General features: G+C 38.4%; 1 protein-coding gene across 1 annotated transcript in view; it reads left to right on the top strand.

Annotated features, from left to right (window-relative positions):
• Positions 1 to 20,344, top strand: part of CILK1 (ciliogenesis associated kinase 1) — a 73,300-nt gene that overhangs the window by 18,943 nt on the left and 34,013 nt on the right. Inside the window, exons 3-4 of the mRNA XM_044673407.1 lie at positions 5,471 to 5,592; positions 8,963 to 9,042. Coding sequence (XP_044529342.1) covers positions 5,471 to 5,592; positions 8,963 to 9,042 — 202 coding nt within the window. The remainder of the gene's footprint in view (positions 1 to 5,470; positions 5,593 to 8,962; positions 9,043 to 20,344) is intronic.

Below are 20,344 nucleotides of genomic sequence, written 5' to 3'. Positions count from 1 at the left end.
CTGTTTGCTTCATTCAGTTCTTCATCTGTAAAATGAGCCAGAGAAGGAAATGGTAAAAGAAGTATCTTTGCCAAGAAAATCTCCAAAATGAGGTCACAAAGAGTAGAACACAATTGATATGACTAAGCAACAACAAAAATGGTGGAGGTCAGGACTTGAGTTTGAAGGAAGCTGCCCTATGACTTACTATTTGTGTGACATTGGCTTAGAGCAGAGATTCCCAAAGTGGGCGCCACTGCCCCCTGGTGTGTGCTTCAGCAATCCAGGGGAGTGGTGATGGCCACAGGTGCATTTATCTTTCCTATTAATTACTATTAAAATTAAGAAAAAGTTAATTTCCAGGGGGCTAAGTAATATTTTTTCTGGAAAGGGGGCAGTAGGCCAGAAAAGTTTGGGAACCACTGGCTTAGAGTCTCAGGAGCTAGATGACCTATTATGATCCTTTCCAACTTTAAATCTATGTTCCCCACCCTCAAAAAGAGCTGTAATCATCCCTGGTGTGGATGCTCCCTCTATTTACACAGATCATGACCCCTTACTTGAGCTTTTACACTTAGTAAGATTTTCACAAGTTGCTATGGGGCTAAAGGCAGGAACCCAGTCTGTCCAATGGGACAGAGAAGCTAAAGCTCTAAATAGGGCAAAGACCACAGCCAGGGAACCATTTTCTAGAAAAAGGGGGCAGATAGTTATTGTGAATCCTGAGGACAAAGCCAAAATAGAGTCCAAGTAGATAGGTCATCACTGGCATCTAACCACGCAAACCAAGCATAATGGCAATGACTCAGTCAGAATTTGAATGAAATGGCAGAAGCTGGACCTCAGGAAATAGGTGGGAAAGAGATTTTGAATTGGAAACATCACAATATTAACATGAACTCTAGTATATTAGTATAGCTTACTGAATGCATTCATTCTCTCTCTCTCTCTTTCTCCCTCTCTCTCTGCATCTCTCTCTTCTCTCTCTCTCTCCTCTCTTCTTTTTCTTTCTCTTCTCTCTTCTTTTTCTCCCTCTTCATTTCTCTCTCTCTCTCTCTCTCTCTCTCTCTCTCTCTCTCTCTCTCTCTCTCTCTCCTCTCTCTCTTTCTCAAAACCTTATGTTTCAAAAAGTGGTGAAGAGGTTGGCAATGGGGGTTAAGTGACTTGCCCCGAGTCACATAGCTAGGAAGTATCTGAGGCCATGTTCCAACCCAGAACTTCCAGTCTCTAGGCCTGGCTCTCAATCCACTGAGCTACCCAACTATCCACCCCCTCTTCCCTCTTCCCTTTTGATCCTTTGTGCAATACTTCTTCCTCCCACACTCTTCAATCTTAGCAAACTTCTCTCTGTCTCTCACACCAAATATTCTATCTTCCATTTGAACAGAATAAACTCCTTCAACATTGATAATGATTTACACTTTGCACTTGTCTTCCGAGTGCTTGGCACATAACAGGTGATAAATAAATGCTTTCTGACTGTTTGACTGGCCCAGCACCAAGTACCATGTCTTACTAGATAAAAGCTTGTTGTCAATAATGATAGTTAATTTACAGATAGTGCAGGGTTGACTAGGCTGGACTAGATCCTTTGAAAACAAGGATCCTTTTTCAGAAGAAACCATTTGAAATCAAATCATCCATTCCCTCAATGTAATTTTCCTACTTTGTGTTCTGGGACCAATACAGCCCAATCTGCCAAGGGGAGGGACCTATTTCCTGGAAACAGTTTTCAAGGGAGTTGTATGAGCCCACGCACACACGCACACACACACACACACACACATGCACTTGTGTGTGTGTGTGTATTTTACAACTAGATGAAAATAGGATATAACTTGCCTCCAAGCATGAATTCTTCTCAAAGGTGCAGTTCTGTAGGGATCATTCTCCTCAGCTTAAACAAGCAGTCTTAGCTCATGCCGTTCCCCTTCAGGCCAACAATTGGAGGTACTCTATCCCTGACTAGAATTCTCAAAATTCCATCTGTGACTTCATTTGTCTCTGAATTCATTTTCCTCTGGACCATCTCACTGTTCTGAGAGGGCAGCTTTATGGCCTGGAATCTGCCTTAAGGCAGTAGGCAGGAAAGATGATTAGAAGCAGTGAAGGGGTTGAGTGGCCATTTGCAAGTTGGGCAGTGTTTATGCCCGTTACCCATGGAGCACAAGGAACCCAACCCAAGAAGGAGGTGGAATCGGCAGCCAATTCATGTCATTCCAGACAGGAGGGGCAGGTTGGGCCAAGCACATGAAGCTGCCCTGCCAAGAAAGTGCCTTGGAAAGAGTTTGTCTTTTAGGGAATGGGCCTCAAAAGAGAGGGTTTTTGCTTTTTAAAGTTCTGTTCTTGTCCAGTAACCACCTTTCACCTCCTTTCCCAGTTAATAGGAATACAAGTACTGCCTCTCCCCAAGTGCTGAATCCTGGTTGTCTCATTTATTACAAATTTCTTTCTGTGCTCAAATATGATTCATATTAGCTTTTAATTCTTCAGGAAAAAAATTTTTAGTTGCTCCTTTTCTGTTACCCAAAATGACAGAGCCAGCATGGCATAATAAAATAAGCACCCAAGACTAAGAATCAAGAGACCTGAGTTCCATTTTGGCTCTGCCATTAACGGTGAAACCTTGGGAAGTCATTTTACCTCTGGGTTTCAAATTCCTAATCTGGAAAATGAGGGGTTTTGATGATCAGATATTATCTTTTGCTCCTTCCACTATGATATTCTGTGATAACCTATGAAAAAATATTCAGTTCTCTTCAGAACATTATTAAGAATAGTTGATCTTCTGTGAGGAACAAAACATTCATTGAGTTAAAAGAGTTATTACTCAAGTGGTCAAAATTACTTTTTTTTTTAAACTTTCTTTAAAGAAGACCAGGGACATGAAAAATTAATTTATCTGGGTAATTTTACAGACTAGTGTGTCTGACCTGTTGCTGTTTTTACAGGGCTACCACTGATTTGTTTTTAACCCTTATTTTCTGTCTTAGAATCAATACTGAGTATTGGTTCCAAGGCAGAAGAGCAGTAATGGGTAGGCAATAGGGGTTAAGTGACTTGCCCAGGATCACATAGCTAAGAAGTATCTGAGGCCCCATTTGAACAGGACCTCCCATCTCTAAGCCTGGTTCTCAATCCACTAAGCCATCTAGCTGCCTTAGCTGCCAATTGATTTTTTAAAAATAATAAATTTAGTCTTCATCACTAAATATGCAGGTGGTGTAAAGACAGAATGGCTAAGTAAGTAGAAGGCTATATACACTGTATTCTAGGCTATTCTCCTATTCCAGATTATTTGGTCTCCTCTGTCTGGAGGGCCCACCAACAGGGTTGCCTTCTCTTTATCCTCTTGACCCAAATGGCAGTCATCAGTTCTGTTCCTTCTAATGAGTTGGGAAATCATGAGGCCCAATCATCTGCCCTGCTTTTGCTTCCGAGGTACTCCAGGTTTTATCATCTGCCCTGCTGTTGCCTTCTAAGATCCTTTGGGTGTTTTCATCTGATCTGCCTTTCGAGATCCCTTGAAATCATCATAAGAGTCATCTAGGGAGTAAATTGCATCAAGTGCTGGACTTGGAGTCAGGAAGACAAAAATTCACATCCTGCCCTAGATATTAGCTGACTTGACTGAGCAAGTCACATAACCTCTTTTGGCCTCAGTTTCATCGTCTGTAATATGGGGATAATCATAACATCTACCTCCTAGGGTTGTTAGGAAATTCTAATGAGATAACCCATGTATAAGTTCTCTACAAATCTTAAAACACTGTATTGATGCTAGTAATACTATCATTATTATCAGACCTACAGATTCAACCTAAGGAGACCCAGAGCTTGCCAACTGCCTTAATTATAAACCTCAGGTATTTCTGGACCTTTTTATCCACCCCAAAGCTGAACTTTCTTTTGACTCCTTCAATTAGAACATGAGCTCCTTGAGAGCAAGGGTTGCCTTACTTTTTTAAAAATGGGTCTCTCCAGTACTTATCTCAGCATTTGGAACATAGTAAATACTTAATAAATACTTTTTAATTCATTCATTTATTCACTTATTCATTCACTCTTTCCTAGTGCTTTTGCCTTTGCTGCTTTTTCAAGCAAATGATTCCTCACATGTAGTTCTGGGGTCATGAAAGCTCTATCTGTCTATGTCTGTTCATCTCTTCATCTTTTTTCCCTTCCTTTCTCTCTTCCTTCCTTCTTCTCCCTCCCTCCTTTTCCCTTCTTCCTGTATAATTCTGAGTGTTTCCTGCATGCCTAAAGCTCACAAAGCTTGAGAAGTAGCAGCACAGTACATGGAATAAAATACACAAAGGATGAGAGAGGAAGACTTAAGAATCTGGCCATCTGCCTTGGCCTCATTCAGCCATTCTTACTTCAAAGTATATGCAAACACTTAGTTAATGATCTCAGCAGGAAGCAGCTGCCATATCTGCAGCTGGGGGGAAAAGATGGCTTTCTTTATTGGTTCTTCTCTGGTTATTTCCAGATTCCTACATCTGGAAGTAGTCACGTAAGCTCATAATACAGTTCTTGGTGCATTGTCTGGCACAAAATAATGGGTACTTTGTAATGGTTAAGGACCAAGTAAGCACTTTACATTATGGACTGTCAAAATCTTTATTCCATAGAAAGTTATTAAAGATTTCAAAGAAACATTTCCTTTATAAAATTTCCATTTATAATACTAATCAAATTATATAAATAACATTTGTGTGGCTATAAAATTATAGCAAGGGTTCTTAACCTGGTTTCCAGAAACTTGTTTTTAAAAATGTTTTGATAACAGTATTTCAGTATAATCAGATTCTTTTATAATCCTATGTATTTTATTTTATGCATTTAAAAACATTATTCTGAGGAGTCCATAGGCTGCACCAGACTGTCAAAAGGGTCCATGACTCAAAAAAGGTAAAGAAATCATAACTTGGGCTACCAAGGTATATTGGACTCACAGTCAGGAAGTGCTAGATTTAACACTTGTCCTTAACAATTGTTTGTGTGACCACAGGTAAGTCATTTCATTTAATGTTAATTTTTTTTTTAAAGATTGAGTCTTCCTGTCTTGCCTAGGTTAGAAGGGCAGTAGTGGCCATTCAGTGGAGCAATCCTAATTTCGATCATTCACAGAAGCTTTAACCTGGTCTGTTTCTGACCTGGGCAGGCTTGTTCTTCCTTAAGCTGCCTTGTTTTTCTGGGCACTTATATTGATGCTGGATCCAGTGCCAATTCCCAAATACCCTTAGCTTAGAACTTGAGCTCAAGTGGTGTGCCAGCCTCAACCTCCCTTCCCCACTAATTTCTTTATTTGTAAAATGGGGTTAATACCTCTGCCATATAATCTACCCAAAAAGGTAGATGTCTGGTTCAAATGAGATGATATATGCTTTGTGCAATCTTTAAGTATTTTCTAAATATTAGATGTTATTAAGTAAAGGGTAAAATGCTTTATTTTTCTAACCAAAATCTTTCTTCTTTTTATCTCCAGTCTTTAAAGAAGCTCAACCATGCCAATGTAGTGAAATTGAAAGAAGTCATCAGGGAAAATGATCATCTTTATTTTGTCTTTGAATACATGAAAGAAAACCTGTATCAGCTAATGAAAGAAAGGTACAGTCTGGGGAATTTGTTTTAGAAAGGAATTGCTTGGACAAGAGATAAAGAATATCAAGGGAAATAATGAAAAAAAATGTGAAGGATGGGGGCCTAGCAGTACCAGATCTTAAATTGTACTATAAAGCAGTGGTCATCCAAACAATAATGAACTGGCTAAAGAGACAGAAGGGTATGGAATAGACCAGGGATAAATGACCTTAGCAAGCTAGTGTTTGATAAGCCCAAAGATCCCAATCTTGGGGACAAGAACCCATTGATTGACAAAAACTGCTGGGAAAACTGGAAAACAGTATGGCAAAAATTTTGTTTAGATCAACATCTTGCACCCTATACCAAGATAAATTCAAAATGGGTAAATGACTTAAATATAAAGAGTGAACATAGAATAGTATACCTGTCAGATCTGTAGGAAAGGAAGGAATTTAAGATCAAGCAAGAGACAGAGAACATTACAAAATATAAAATGAATGATTGATTTTTATCAAATTAAAAAGGTTTTATACAAACAATACCAATACAACCAAAATTAGAAGGAAAGCAACAAACTGGGAGGACATTTTTATAACAAAACTGACAAAGGTTTAATTTCCCAATATATATAAGGAACTAGGTCAAATTTACAAAAAATCAAGCCATTTCCCAATCAACAAATGGTCAAGGGACATGAATAGGCATTTTTCACATGATGAAATAAAAACTATCAATAAGTACTTGAAAAAGGGATCTAAATCCCTCCTGATTAGAGAAATGCAAATTAAAACAACTCTGAGGTACCACCTTATATCTAGTAGGCTGACCAATATGACAGTAAAGAAAGTGTGTTGGAGGGTATGTGACAAAGTTGGGACACTAATACACTGCTGGTGGAGTTGTGAATTGGTCCAACAATTCTAGAGGGCAATTTGGAATTATGTGCAAAGGGCTTTAAAAGAATGTTTACCCTTTGACCTAGCCATACCACTGCTTGGTTTGTACCCTAAAGAGATAATAAGGAAAAAGACTTGTACAAAAATTCTTGTAACCGCACTCTTTGTAGTGGCAAAAAATTGGAAAATGAGTAGGTATCCACCGATTGGGGAATGACTGAACAAACTGTGGTATCTTTGGTGATGGAATACTATTATGCTGAAAGGAATAATGAACTGGAGGAATTCTGTGTGAACTGGAAAGACCTCCAGGAATTGATGCAGAGTGAAAGGACCAGGAGAACATTGTACACAGAGACTGATCCATTGTGGCACAATCAAATGCAATAGACTTTTCTACTAGCAGCATTGTGCAATGACTCAGGACAATCCAGAGGAACTTAGGAGAAAGAATAATATCCACATCCAGAGAAAGAACTGTGGGAATAGGAACATAGAGGAAAAACATGATCACTCATGTAGTTCAGTGGGGATATGATTAGGGTTTTGATGTTAAAGGATCACTCTACTGCAAATATGAATAACATGGAAATAGATTTTGAACAATGATATATGTATAACTCAGTGAAACTACTTGTCATCCTCAGGAGGGAGTGAGGAAAGGAGGAGGAATCATGAATCATGTAACCATGAAAAAATATTCTAAATGAAAGGAAGGAAGGAAGGAAGGAAGGAAGGAAGGAAGGAAGGAAGGAAGGAAGGAAGGAAGGAAGGAAGGAAGGAAAGGAATTGCTTGCCAGGGCAGATAGGTAGCTCAGTGGATTGAGAGCCAAATGGGAGGTCTTGGGTTCAAAGCTATCCTCAGATACTTCCTAGCTGGGTGATTTTAGGCATTTTGTGTATGTCAGGGATTCTGTACCTATCCATAGTGGCAAAAATTATCTTCTTCCATCTTCTTCTAATTTGTTTATGATATAACTTTTTTATATCTAGATTGTGCATCCATTATGAATTTATTGTTGTATAAGGAGAGAGATGCTTTCAACTCAATTTCTCCAAGTTTGCTTTCCAAAATTTTCTTGTCAGATTTTGTTGACTACTTACTCCTTATCCTAATAATTCGTGTCCTTTGGTTTAGTGAACACTATGCTTCTGTGTTTCATTGCTTATGAAATTTGCATACCTAATTTATTCCACTGATAAAATTGTCATTTAATTTATTCTGAACTTAAAACAAAAATAAAAACTTAATTTTTTAAACTTAAAACACCCAATATAATTAGTATTTCTTTATACAAAATAGAATGTGAAACCATGAATCTTCTGTTACATAAATCTTGCTATTCCTTTTAAGTGTACAATAAATCCAACATAACTTTCAAACCTGACCTGCTTGTATTTTTTTTTCCTGGCCTTCTTTTCTCTTCTGAGCACTAAAAAAAATTCTGTGATGATTCTTTTCTTTCTTTTCATTTCCTTTTATTCTTTGCCAACTCTATAACCTTTTTATTTTTTTAAACTAGTATCATATTGTTTTAATGATTATTGTTTTATTGTATAATTTGAAATCTGGTACTTCTGGGCCACCTTCTTTCCTGTCATTTTTCATTATTTCCCTTGATATTCTTGGCCTTTTGTTCCTCTATATCAATGGTTCCCAAACTTTTTTGGCTCTTTCCAGAAAAAATATTACTTAGTCCCCTGGAAATTAATTTTTTTAAAAATTTTAATAGCAATTAATAGGAAACATAAATGCACCTGTGGCCATCACCGCCTCCTTGGATTGCTGCAGCACCCACCAGAGGGCGGTGGCACCCCCTTTGTGAATCACTGCTCTAGATGTATTTCAGAAATAAATTTTCCGTAAATCCATAAAGTAGTTTAGATAGTATCATCATTTTTACTAATATTGGCATGGCCCAAACACGAGCAACAGATTCCTACCCAAATCACTTATATTTATTTTTGTAAAAAGTTTTTTGTTGTATTCATACAACTCTTCAGTGTTTTGGTAAGTGGTAAGTAACCCAGATATTTTATAAATTCTGAATTCATTTTGAATGAAATTTCTTTTTCTATCTCTTTCTGATGTATAATGTGCAAAAAGATTGCTTTGTGGATTTATTTTATCTCTCACTACTTTACTAAAGTTAATTATTTCAGTTAGTTTTTAGTTGAATCTCTAGGGCTCTAAATATAAACCATCATATTATCTGCTTAAAGTGATATCATTTTTTCTTCTCCTTTAAATTATTCCTGCATTTTCTTATTCTTATCTTATCTCTATCTGGATATATAGCAAATAATAGTAACAATGAACATTCTTGCTTTACCCCTAATATTAATGGAAAGACTTCTAGTGTTTCTCTATTATATAACTTGTCCTAACTTGTTGCCTAATATTATCATAAGGATTCAGGAACAGAGAATATATTTATATAATATATGTCTGTTAACCCAGCCTTATAACTTGATTTTTCTTTTTCTACCTAATACAGAAACAAGTTGTTTCCTGAGTCAGCTATTAGGAATATCATGTATCAGATACTACAGGGACTTGCATTCATCCACAAACATGGTAAGTCATTTGATGTAATTGTTCTTTTGGATAACAGTGAAGTAACATTACATAGTAACCCTATGTGGAAAGCATTTGGTACAGGATGGCTGAAGCATTATCAATGAACTATTGAGTCTGTTACTTCCTTGATTCCTGGATTTCTTGCTCATTATTTTTCATGTTCCTGTTTGCTTACTTATTTAATGTTTATGGACTTTAACAGCACTTTTATTGTTCTGCTTCTAAGAATTATTACCAGTCAAGGGTTAGATGTTATATAAATGAGGAAGCCATAGAATTTATGTTCTGTCAGACTCATATGTGTTGTTTAGAGCACTGATAACTCTGATTTTGTACATTAGAAATGGAATTATTTTCACCCTGCATGTTAAAGTCAAAATTGTCTTTGAAGTTCTTGTACCCACAAATCACAAAATTTCAAGGATTAAAAGGAACCTCAGTGATCATTTCATTTTACAACAAATAACAAATGGTCATCCAGAATTGGCTTGAAGACCTCAATGGAGAGGGGAACCATTTCCTCCAGAGGCAACCCATTTCCCTTTCAGGCAGCTTTGCCTATTGGGAAGCTTTTCAAGCTTAGAGTTACTTCTTTGCAGCTTCTACCTACCACTAGGCTCAGAGTTCTTGCCCAGTAGGCAGATTTTTATCCCCCAAGGAGGAAATCTGTTTGAAGCTTTTTATAAATCTTCTCAGATCAGCATTGAGTGGATAAACTTGCTGCAAACAGCTTCTTAGTAGCAGCATAGTGAATAGCTAGAACAATCTAAAGATTAAAATTATCAACCCTATCTTTAATTGTCCCCAATCTGCTCTTGCCTTAGGTAATAAAACCTTCCCTATTTACTAAGTAAAGATGATAACAATAGACTTTGTTCACCTCCTTGAATTATTTTTCTTTTAAACTCATCATGTGATAATGTTATTAGATACTCTCCTCTCTCTTTGCTTCTCTCTTCACTCTCTCCTGCCCCTCCCACTCTCCACTTTCCATCTCTTCCCCTCCTCTTTTTCCTTTCTGTCTCTCTTTATGTCTTCCCTCATCCTCTCCCCTTATCCTTTCCTTCTTTCTCTCTCTACTTATTCTTTTCCCTTCCTTTCTCCTTCTCTTCCTTCTTTTTCTTCCCTCCCCCACTTCCTCTCCCTCTCTCCTTTTTCCTCCCCCTTTCCCACCCTGTCTTCCCTTATCTTCTCCCTCTATCCTTTTTTCCCATTCTTCTTTCCCCTCTCCATTCCCTGTCTTCCTTCTCTCTCCTTTTTCTTCCCCCTCCCTTTCCCCCCTCTCTTCCATCTTGCTTTTTCTTAAATACATTTTATTTGAATTCCTTGTCTTTACATTCCAGTTATTTCAAATTCTACCTCTAGAACAAAACTTTTCTTGTGACAAAAATAATTAAGAAAAAAAAATTGGATGCATTGCCTGTACCTGACACCAAATACAATACTTTAGTATTATACTTCAGTCCAAGTAGCCTGCCACCTGTCTGTCATGAGTGGGAAAACACATTTCATTATTTGTTCTACAGGACTTCTACTGAGTATGTTGTTCTCTTGATTCTGATTCCCTTTATTCCACATCAGTTCAAATGAATCTTCTCAGATTTCTATGAATTCTTTTTTCATCATTTCTTACTGCATAGATTACTTAATGCCCCATCACATCAGTTAAAAAGCATTTATTAAATATTTAAAATGTTCTACTTGTAATGCCAAAATTGAAACTGCCTCTGCTCTCAAGGAACTTTTATTCTATTTGAGAATTCAACATATACACATACAAATATAGACAAATGCAAGATAATTTTGTGGGAGATGGCACTAGTAATTCAGGGCATCAGGAGGTGGTGCTTGATTGAAGCTTTGAAGAAAACTAGGGATTCTGAAAGGAGAAGGTGAGGAAAAAATGTAATCAAGGTAATTTAGCATATTTATATCCTAGAATATTTTAACCCTTCATTGTTTGAAAAATTAGCTTTTGCCTTGTTCTCTGCACCTTTCGCTGGTGTTAGGCACATGGAGAGTATTCACAAGATTGGTCAGCAGGTGTAAAACAAATAGGAAATTCTCTATCCAGATAATTCTTTTTCTGTCTCTGATTCAGATAATTCTTTAGCCCTGCATTCAAAAATGGAAGCAACTCACTCCCAAGCTGTATGACCCTGGGAAGGTCATTTAACCCCCATTGCTTGGCCCTTACTGCTTTTCTGCCTTGGAACCAGGACTTCAATACTTTGTATTGCTTCTAAGACAGAAAGTAAGAATTTGTTTTTGAATGGAGGCAACATATCCTGGTGCTATGCTTGGAGACAGGATGAACTATATTCAAGTCCTGCCTCCGAAACTTACTAGCTTTATAACCCTGGACTAAGTCACTTAACTTTAGTTATATCTTTTGACAACTCCCAACAACTTATTTACTAAGTTGTAGACTGTTCAAAGTCTGTTTGGTGGAGGGAATTCCCCATACTGATAGTACCCTACCCTGATTATCACAGATGGTTATGTATTTATATATTAGCAAAGATAACAAGGAAAGGCATTCTGCCAATTAAAAAAATATTTTAATTATGTTAGAGTTCCCATTATGCTTTTTTAAAGCTTTATTTATGCCTTTTGTTTTTGCATCATAATTACATCTTCATTTCAAGATCAACACTCCCTCTTGCCCATCTCTAGTAAGCCTTCCCTAGAAATCAAGAAAAATATCCAAGCAAAACCAACTTCCATGACACATCTGACATTCCATATGCATAGTTTCCTATTTCCCCCCAACAAAAAGAGTGGCTGCATTTTTTCATCTTTTTTGGAGAAAAAATTGGTCATTATAATTAAATATTATTTTATTCATTTTATTATTACTTTCATTTATATTATCATTGGAGAAGGGCAGCTAGGTGGTACAGCGGATAGACCATTGGACTGGGAATCAGGAAGACTCATCTTCCTGTGTTCAAATCCAGACTCAAATACTTATTAGCTTTGTGATCCTGGACAAATCACTTAACCCTGTTTGTCTTAGTTTCCTCATCTGTAAAATGAGCTGGAGAAGAAAATGGCAAACCACTCCAGTGTCTTTGCCAAGAAAATCCCATATGGGGTCACTTAGGTTTGGACACAGTTGAAACAACTCAACAATGACAAATCATTGTGGATCTTTTTTCCCCCCAAACCCTAATTAATTTTGTTTGAATTAGTTGACACAAGTAATAATAACAAGAACAACAACAATAAAAGCTAATATTTACTTAGGTCTTAGCTATGTGCTAGGCACTGTACTAAATACTTTACCACTATTAACTCATTTGATCTTTCCAATAACCCTGGTAGGTAGATGCTCATAATTCTCATTCTGTAGACTTGGGCAAACATAGGTTAAGTGACTTGCCCAACATCACACAGCTAATAAATGTTTGAGACTGGATTTGAACTTATTTCCTAACTCCAAGTTCAGGATAGTGGAGTAGCATCACAAAATTGAATTGGATGTTAATTCAAAAACCAAAAGGAGTTAAAGAAAATCAATTTAAATAGTATGGGATTTTTTTCAGCCATTCTATGATTGGCCATGAGAAGGGCAGTAAGACTTTGTTATTTCTCCATCAGTCTGTATTCTGGTGTTTTTATTAGTGTGTGCATGTCTCCACACCAAAGATGATTCTAGAATCACTTCTTCATCATACCTACAGTCTCTTCATTCTGCTTAAATTGGTAGTCCAATGAGAGGGACAGTCTTTCCTAGCCCTCCCAACATTTCTGGTCTGCTAGAAGACCTCTTTTCCTTTTGAATTCTCTCCACCTTCTCTTGCTTCATGATACATCAAAAGTAAATTGGGGGCAGCTGGGTAGCTCAGTGGATTGAGAGCCAGGCCTAGAGACAGGAGGTCCTAGGTTCAAATCCGGCCTCAGACACTTCCCAGCTGTGTGACCCTGGGCAAGTCACTTGACCCCCATTGCCTACCCTTGCCAATCTTCCACCTATAAGTCAATACACAGAAGTTAAGGGTTTAAAATAAAAAAAAAAGTAAATTGCTATGGAATTGTTGATCAAAGACATCCTGGGAAACAAAGTCAGCATAGATGCCTATTGGGAATGGGTCCATCAGTTCTGGTATATGAATTTAATAGAATATTCCTATACTGTAAGAAATGATGAATGTGATGTATACAGAAGCCAGGGGAGACTTAGATGACCTGATGCTGAATCAAGTAAGCAGAACAGGAAAACAATGCACACAGTGCTACAACGATGTAAAAAAAAACCAACAAAAAAACAATAAAACTGAATGAAACGAATTACAATGACTTTGGCCCCAAAGAAGAGACATGGGGAGATACCTTCTCTCCTCTTATTTGCAGAGGTTGGGGACCTTTCAACATAAAGGATACCTTCTGGGAGGGAATGAGAGGAAGAATACAGTGGGAAATAGAGGTGATGTAAAAACACAAGATATCAACAACCTCTTTTCTTTTTAAGAAAACTATATATATATACATATATCAAAAAGGAAACTACTGGTTGCAAATTTTATTTATCATGACATTGAAATAAGTAATTGACCAGGAAAAGCTAGGAACCAAGACTTCTACTCGCAGATTTCTAGTTGGAAGTGAACTTAGGGGCTATCTAGTCCAGTCTGCTCATTTTACAAATAAGGAAACTGAGGCCCAGAGAGTGGGAATGATTTGCCCATAGGAAGTAAGTAACAGACTCCAAGTAGATTGCTCTTGCCATTGTTCCACTCTCCTGCAAAAGAAGAAAACAAAAATTGGTAGACTTGGCTGACAGGAAAACTAGTTGTTATGGAAAAAATACTCAAGAGGACTTAATTATATTCATGTGCCATAATTTCTTTGGCTGTTACCCAGTCAATGAACACCAATTTTGTTTTCCAGGATGTTTTTTCCTTTGTTGTTCTAAGGTGTAGGTGGCATATACTAATGGGCACAAGTAGGAATGAGACACTCCTAATTGGATTCATGTTTGGGTTTTAGGATTTCAGCACTAGTAGTAGCCATGTATTGACAGAAACTTCCTGGAACTAAGGTATACGTGATCTGGGAGGATCATTGGGTAATGTGTTCTGGGGATGTGTGAAAGCACCAGGAACACTCAGTTATGGGAGGTCTGAACCCTCACCAAGGATGACTGATTGCGGGGTACCTATGAATTCTATTAGACATTATTTTAAAAGAATGATAATGGGTAACTAGATGGCACAGTTGATAGAGAACAAGACATAGAGATGGGCAGTCCTGGATTCAAATCTAGCCCCACAACCATGGACAAATCATTTAATTCCAATGACCTATTCCTTACTGCTCTTCTACCTGAAAATCAATTCAAAGACAGAATTAAGGGTTTAAAAGAATAAATAATGATAATAGTTATCATTTATATAGCACTTTAAAGTTTGCATATATAGCCACTGCAGATTACAGCATTTGATCCTCCTCACAACAGTAAGTTGTCTGAGGCTAGAGTTGAACTCAGGTCTTCCTGTCTCCATAATCTACACTATTATCTATTGTGCCACCTAGCTGCCCAGTACCATTTTTACAGCTAAGGAAACTTGAGTCTGAGAAAAGTTAAATGAGTTACTCATAGTCACACAATAAGTATATAAGGCAAGATTTGAATTCAGGTCTCTCCTGACCCCAAATTGGGTGACCTGTTGTACCCATTATCTGTCCCTAAAAGAACTTTGTGTGTTGCTGTGGACTCTTTGGAGTGATAAACAGTACTGCTAAAAATCTGGAGGATGGAGAACAGTTTGCTATTCTCTGAGAGAACTGTCTAGCACCTTTTTAGGTCCCTGGGAAGGTATCCAGAATTGGAGTCACAGGCCATTTTGTCGAAAGGCATCTTGCTGTCATTTTCAGTGGCTTCAAATTTGACTAAAGGGAGAACTTCGTTGATGGTGCTGGTGGCATTGTTTTAGGTCCAGTTGTGAATACAAAATGCATACAAAATGCATATACAAAATGCAAAAAAAGGCTAATTTGCCCTCATATCTCCATTTAATGAGGACTTTTTAAATCATTGGTGATATCCTTAAGAATGGATGGATTTCTTGCCTTTTTTCTTGGTTGCTCCATTGATGCTCTATTATGATGTCTGATTTATAGCCAGTTCATACTTCTACATGCTTAGACTCTTAGGGCTTTAAAGCTTAGGATTTTAATGACTTCAGCAAGACAGTCTATGATAAACCCAAAGAGCCCAACTTTTGGGACAAAAATCCACTATTTGACAAAAACTGCTGGGAAAATTGGAAAACAATATGGGAGAGATTAGGTTTAGCTCAACATCTCACACCCTACACCAAGATAAATTCAGAATGGGTGAATGACTTGAATATAAAGAAGAAACTATAAGTAAATTAGGCAGACACAGAATAGTATACTTGTCAGATCTCTGGGAAAGGAAAGATTTTAAAACCAAGCAAGAGTTAGAAAAAAATTACAAAATGTAAAATAAATAATTTTGATTACATTAAATTAAAAAGGTTTTGTACAACTAAAAGTGATGCAACCAAAATCAGAAGGGAAACAACAAATGGGGAAAAAATCTTTATAATAAAAAACTCTGAAAAAGATCTAATTACTCAAATATACAGGAGCTAAATCAATTGTACAAAAATTCAAGCCATTCCCCAATTGATAAATGAGCAAGGGACATGAATAGGCAATTTTCAGATAAAGAAATCAAAACTATCAATAAATACTTGAGAAAGTGTTCTAAATCTCTTATAATTAGAGAAATGCAAACCAAAACAACTCTGAGATACCACCTCACACGTAGCATATTGGCTAAAATGATAGCAGGGGAGAGTAATGAATGCTGGAGGGGATGTGGCAAAATTAGGACATTAATGCATTGCTGGTGGAGTTGTGAATTGATCCAACCATTCTGGATGACAGTTTGGAACTGTGCCCAAAGAACACTAAAAAACTGTCTGTCCTTTGATCCAGCCATACCATTGCTGGGTTTGTACCCCAAAGAAATCATAGGGAAAAAGACTTGTACAAAAATATTTATAGCCGTGCTTTTTGTGGTGGCAAAAAACTGGAAAATGAAGGTATGCCCTTCAATTGGGGAATGACTGAACAGACTATAGTATCTGTTGGTGATGGAATACTACTGTACTCAAAGGAATAATAAACTGGAGGAATTCCATGTGAACTGGAAAGATCTCCAGGAATTGATGCAGAGTGAAAGGAGCAGAGCCAAAAGAACATTAATACACAGAGACTGATACACTGTGGTAAAATTGAATGTAATGGACTTCTGTACTGGCAGCAATGCAATGACCCAGGACAATTCTGAGGGACTTATGGAAAAGACGCTACCCACACTCAGAGGAAGAACTACAGGAGTGGAAACACAGAAGAAAAGCAACTATTTGAACACAGGGTTTATGTGGACATGATTTGGGATGTAGACACTAAACGACCACCCCAGTGCAACTATCAATAATATGGAAATAGGCCTTGATCAATGACACATGAAGAAACCACTAGAAATGCGCATCGGCTGGGGGCGGGGATTGGGTGAGGGAGAGTAAGAACATGAATCATATAACCATGGAAAAATTTTTTTCTAAAAAAATAAAATTAGATTTGAATCCAGAAAAAATAAAAAAGCTTAGGCTTTTTAGATGAAGATCAAAAGAACCTGATTTGAAAAGTCTAGCATTTGGACCCACATGGACTTGATAGTCTAACCAAAAAGAAACCCGTAGACCTGCAGTGTCTAGAAGCAACCGTGTTTATTTATGAACAAGTGGCGGATGAAGAGTTCCATTCATTTCCTAGACTTGGGAGGATCTAGGGGCCAAGGAACAACAAGGGATATAGCCTATATATGGTGAAACAAGCCCATATCTTACCTTTCACTTATACTTTCAGTTAAATGGACTCTATAGGCCTGGCTAAAATCCCCTGACCCTCAAGTGTTTTCCCACTTGCAAGGAGGTCCCATTCCTAAGATGGAAGTACTATACAGTTAGAAGCCTGTCCCTGGAAGAAGGAGGCCTTCTAAAGAGGGAAGGAGGGTTGTCTTAACCGTTTTAGGGCCTAAGTTTGAAGCTGATCCTGTATTCAAGATGTTATTAGCCTGACAGCTTTTAGGCAATGTTAGGATCTTTCTAGAAGCAGAGCTCTAAGTATGACGTTCTAAGGGGAAACTATGGATAGAAGCAAAGGAAGCCAAATACTGATTTTCCTAAGGGAAACCAAGGAGATACTTAGTGATTAAGAAGCCAAGATGGTTTTATTCATTTGTAAGTTTTACTAGGATACTGGGGTGGTGCTGTAGATATGAAGCCCCCAGTCTGAAGTCAGGAACATTCATCTTTCTAAGTTCAAATCTGGCCTCAGGTACTTACTTGCTGTGTGACATTGAGTAAGTCACTTAGCCCTGTTTGATTTCAGTTTCCTTATCTGTAAAATGAACTGAAGAAGGAAATGGCCAACCACTCTAGGATCTGCCAAGAAAATTCCAAATTGGGGTCATTAAGAGTTAGTCATCACTAAAAATCGACTAAAGACCAACAACAAATTTTACTGATGATTTGGTTTTTACACAATAATCATTTCCAAATATACCTCTCTCATTAACCATTGAATCTTCCCTAATAACAAAGCAAAGCAATTCAACAAAAGCTACTGACAAAAGTAACATTGACATTAAGTGATAGCATATGAAACATTCCACATCTGTAGAAAGGCAATGATATAATGATGATGATGATGGTAGATATAATTTATATAGTGCCAAGCACTGTGCTGAGCACTTTCTGATTATTATCTCATTTGATCCTTCCAACAACCTTGGAAGGTAAGTACTATGATTATTATCCCCATTTTTCAGATGAGGAAACTGAGGCAAAAGAGGTTAAGTATGTCCAGGGCGACATAGCTAGTAGGAATCTGAGACAAGATTTGAACTCAGGCTTTCTTGACTTCAAGCCCAGAGCTCTATGGGATGGGTGTGAATTTTGGAAGTCTTAACTCCCTTTGAAAACTTATTAGTAAGGCTTTCATGGGGGCCATATTGATTTAGTCTTTGGTAAGAATCATTTAGGGGCAGCTAGGTCACAGAGATAGAGGACCAGGTCTTGAATTGGGAAGACTCATCTTCCTGAGTTCAAATATGACCACCAATACTTACTAGCTGTGTGACCCTGGGTAAATCACTTAACCCTGTTTGCCTCAGTTTCCTCATCTGTCAAATGAGTTGGAGAAGGAAATGGCAAACCACTCCCATGTCTTTGCCAAGAAACCAAATCTTTGCCAAGAAAAAAAAATAGGGTCAGGAAAAGTTGGACATGACTGAAACGACTCACAACAACAAAAGGAATCATTGAATCATAGACTTGGTGGGGCAACTAGGTAGCTCAGTGGATTGAGAGCCAGACCTAGAGATGGGAGGTCCTGGGTTCAAAGCTGGCCTCAGACACTTCCTAGCTGTGTGGACAAGTCACTTAACCCCCATTGCTTAGCCCTGACTAATCTTCTGCCTTAGAACCAATACACAGTATTGATTCTAAGATGGAAGGTAAGGGTTTAAAAAATTAAATTCAATAAGTTAAATAAATAAATCATAGACTTGGAACCGAAAGTGACCCTAGAGGTCTTTTAATCTAATGACATCATTTTATAGATGAGGAAACAGAGGTCTGGAGAACTAAAATAACTTTGGGAATCATAAGCTCATTAATCTAAATCTAAAACTGGAAGGAACCTCAAAGACCATCTAGTTCAAGAACCTTATTTTTATAACTCAGTTCTACAAAGGTTAAGGCACTTGCCCAGGCTAGTAAGAATCAGAAGTGGGATTTGAATCTGGGTCCTGTTACCTAATTGCTAGTCCCCTGCTCACTCCATCGTACTATCCAAAGATCCTATCATTTATTAAGTAAGAGAGCTTAGAACTGGAGTCTAAAGCCAGCCCTCTTTTCCCCACTCCTCACTGCCTTCTTGCTAATAGTGCCTCTTATTCCTTATTGCTGTGTTGAAACTTGGTGGAAAAATGAAGACGAGAAGGGCTTACGGAGTCATGCTCTCCTGGGGCTCGTGCTTCCTCGTTACCTCTTCCTCAGTGTGAGAAAGTACACCCTGTCCCTGGTGAATAGCCTCCTCGGAGAGCGCAGAACAGTTCTACAGCCAGTTGCCATAGTTCTAAGTTCATGTCACCGATGCGTTTTTTTCCCCACTGGAAATGAAAACATCAGGCCACGGAGAAATGTCAGGGCACGTGTCTGTTGCTGGCATTAAGTATGTAAATTGTACCGCGTGCCCACAGCCTGCCAGACCGAAGGGTTGGATCAGATTCAGCCCTGAAGGCGCTCAGGAAAGCATTGCGAGGTTCTCTCCTGGGAGCGAGCTCCTACCCTCGCCTGACTTGTGGGGTGACCCCGAGGAAGTCATGTGGAAAGCCAGTGGATTTGGAATCACCTGATTCGGATTCTGATCCCGGCTCTGCCATCCGGCGCCGTGGTGACCTTGGGGCAAGTGCCTTAACGGACTTCTTGGGAGTTCAGCTTCCTCCATCTAGAACATGATGGTTGTCGGTCAGCTGTTTTCAGTCACATCTGACGCTTCATGACTCCATTTGGGATTTTCTTGGCAAAAATGCTGGAGTGCCTTTGCCGTGTCCTTCTCCAGTTCGTTGACAGATGAGGAAACTGCAGCAAAGAGGGTTTTGTGATTTGACCCGGGTTACACAGCTAGTCAGCGTCTGAAGCTGGGTTTGAACTCAGGAAGCTGAGTCTTGATGAGGTGATCTCCGAGCCTTTCATTCTGTCCTGTCTCCCCGAGTCTTTTCTGTGCTTCTAGTTCCTTCCTAATTAAGGGGCGAGGGACGGTACCTGCATCCTTCTTTCCTCTCGAGGATGTTGTGGGAATACACTGAGTGATAAAGTCACCGAAATGGATCTGTGGAACTGGAGGAGGGGGAGACGGGCTCTGCACGCAGAAGAACCAGCATTTCTCTTCCATGTGCTCCCAGCATCACCTGCCTCAGCTGGCTCGGGGGGCGAAAAAAGCCTTCTCTGTGGGATGGCATTTTGTTTGCCTGGCCATAAAGAGAATAACTACATGAATTAACATCCTGACAGGATGATAGGGCACGTTCATCTATTTTTCAGTGTCCTGAAATGAAAACTAATATCGGTCAACATTTTCTAGGTGACAGGCTCTTTTCAGAGAAGGAAGACTCTTCGAGGTTGGTGTTGAATAGGGGCAGTTAGATGGTGCAGTAGATAGAGTGCCAGGTCTATCCTGAGTTCAAATCCAG

This window comes from Gracilinanus agilis, chromosome 4, assembly GCF_016433145.1.
Source record: "Gracilinanus agilis isolate LMUSP501 chromosome 4, AgileGrace, whole genome shotgun sequence".
Taxonomy (NCBI): Eukaryota; Metazoa; Chordata; class Mammalia; order Didelphimorphia; family Didelphidae; genus Gracilinanus; species Gracilinanus agilis.
This window is presented reverse-complemented; position numbering and strand designations above follow the sequence as displayed.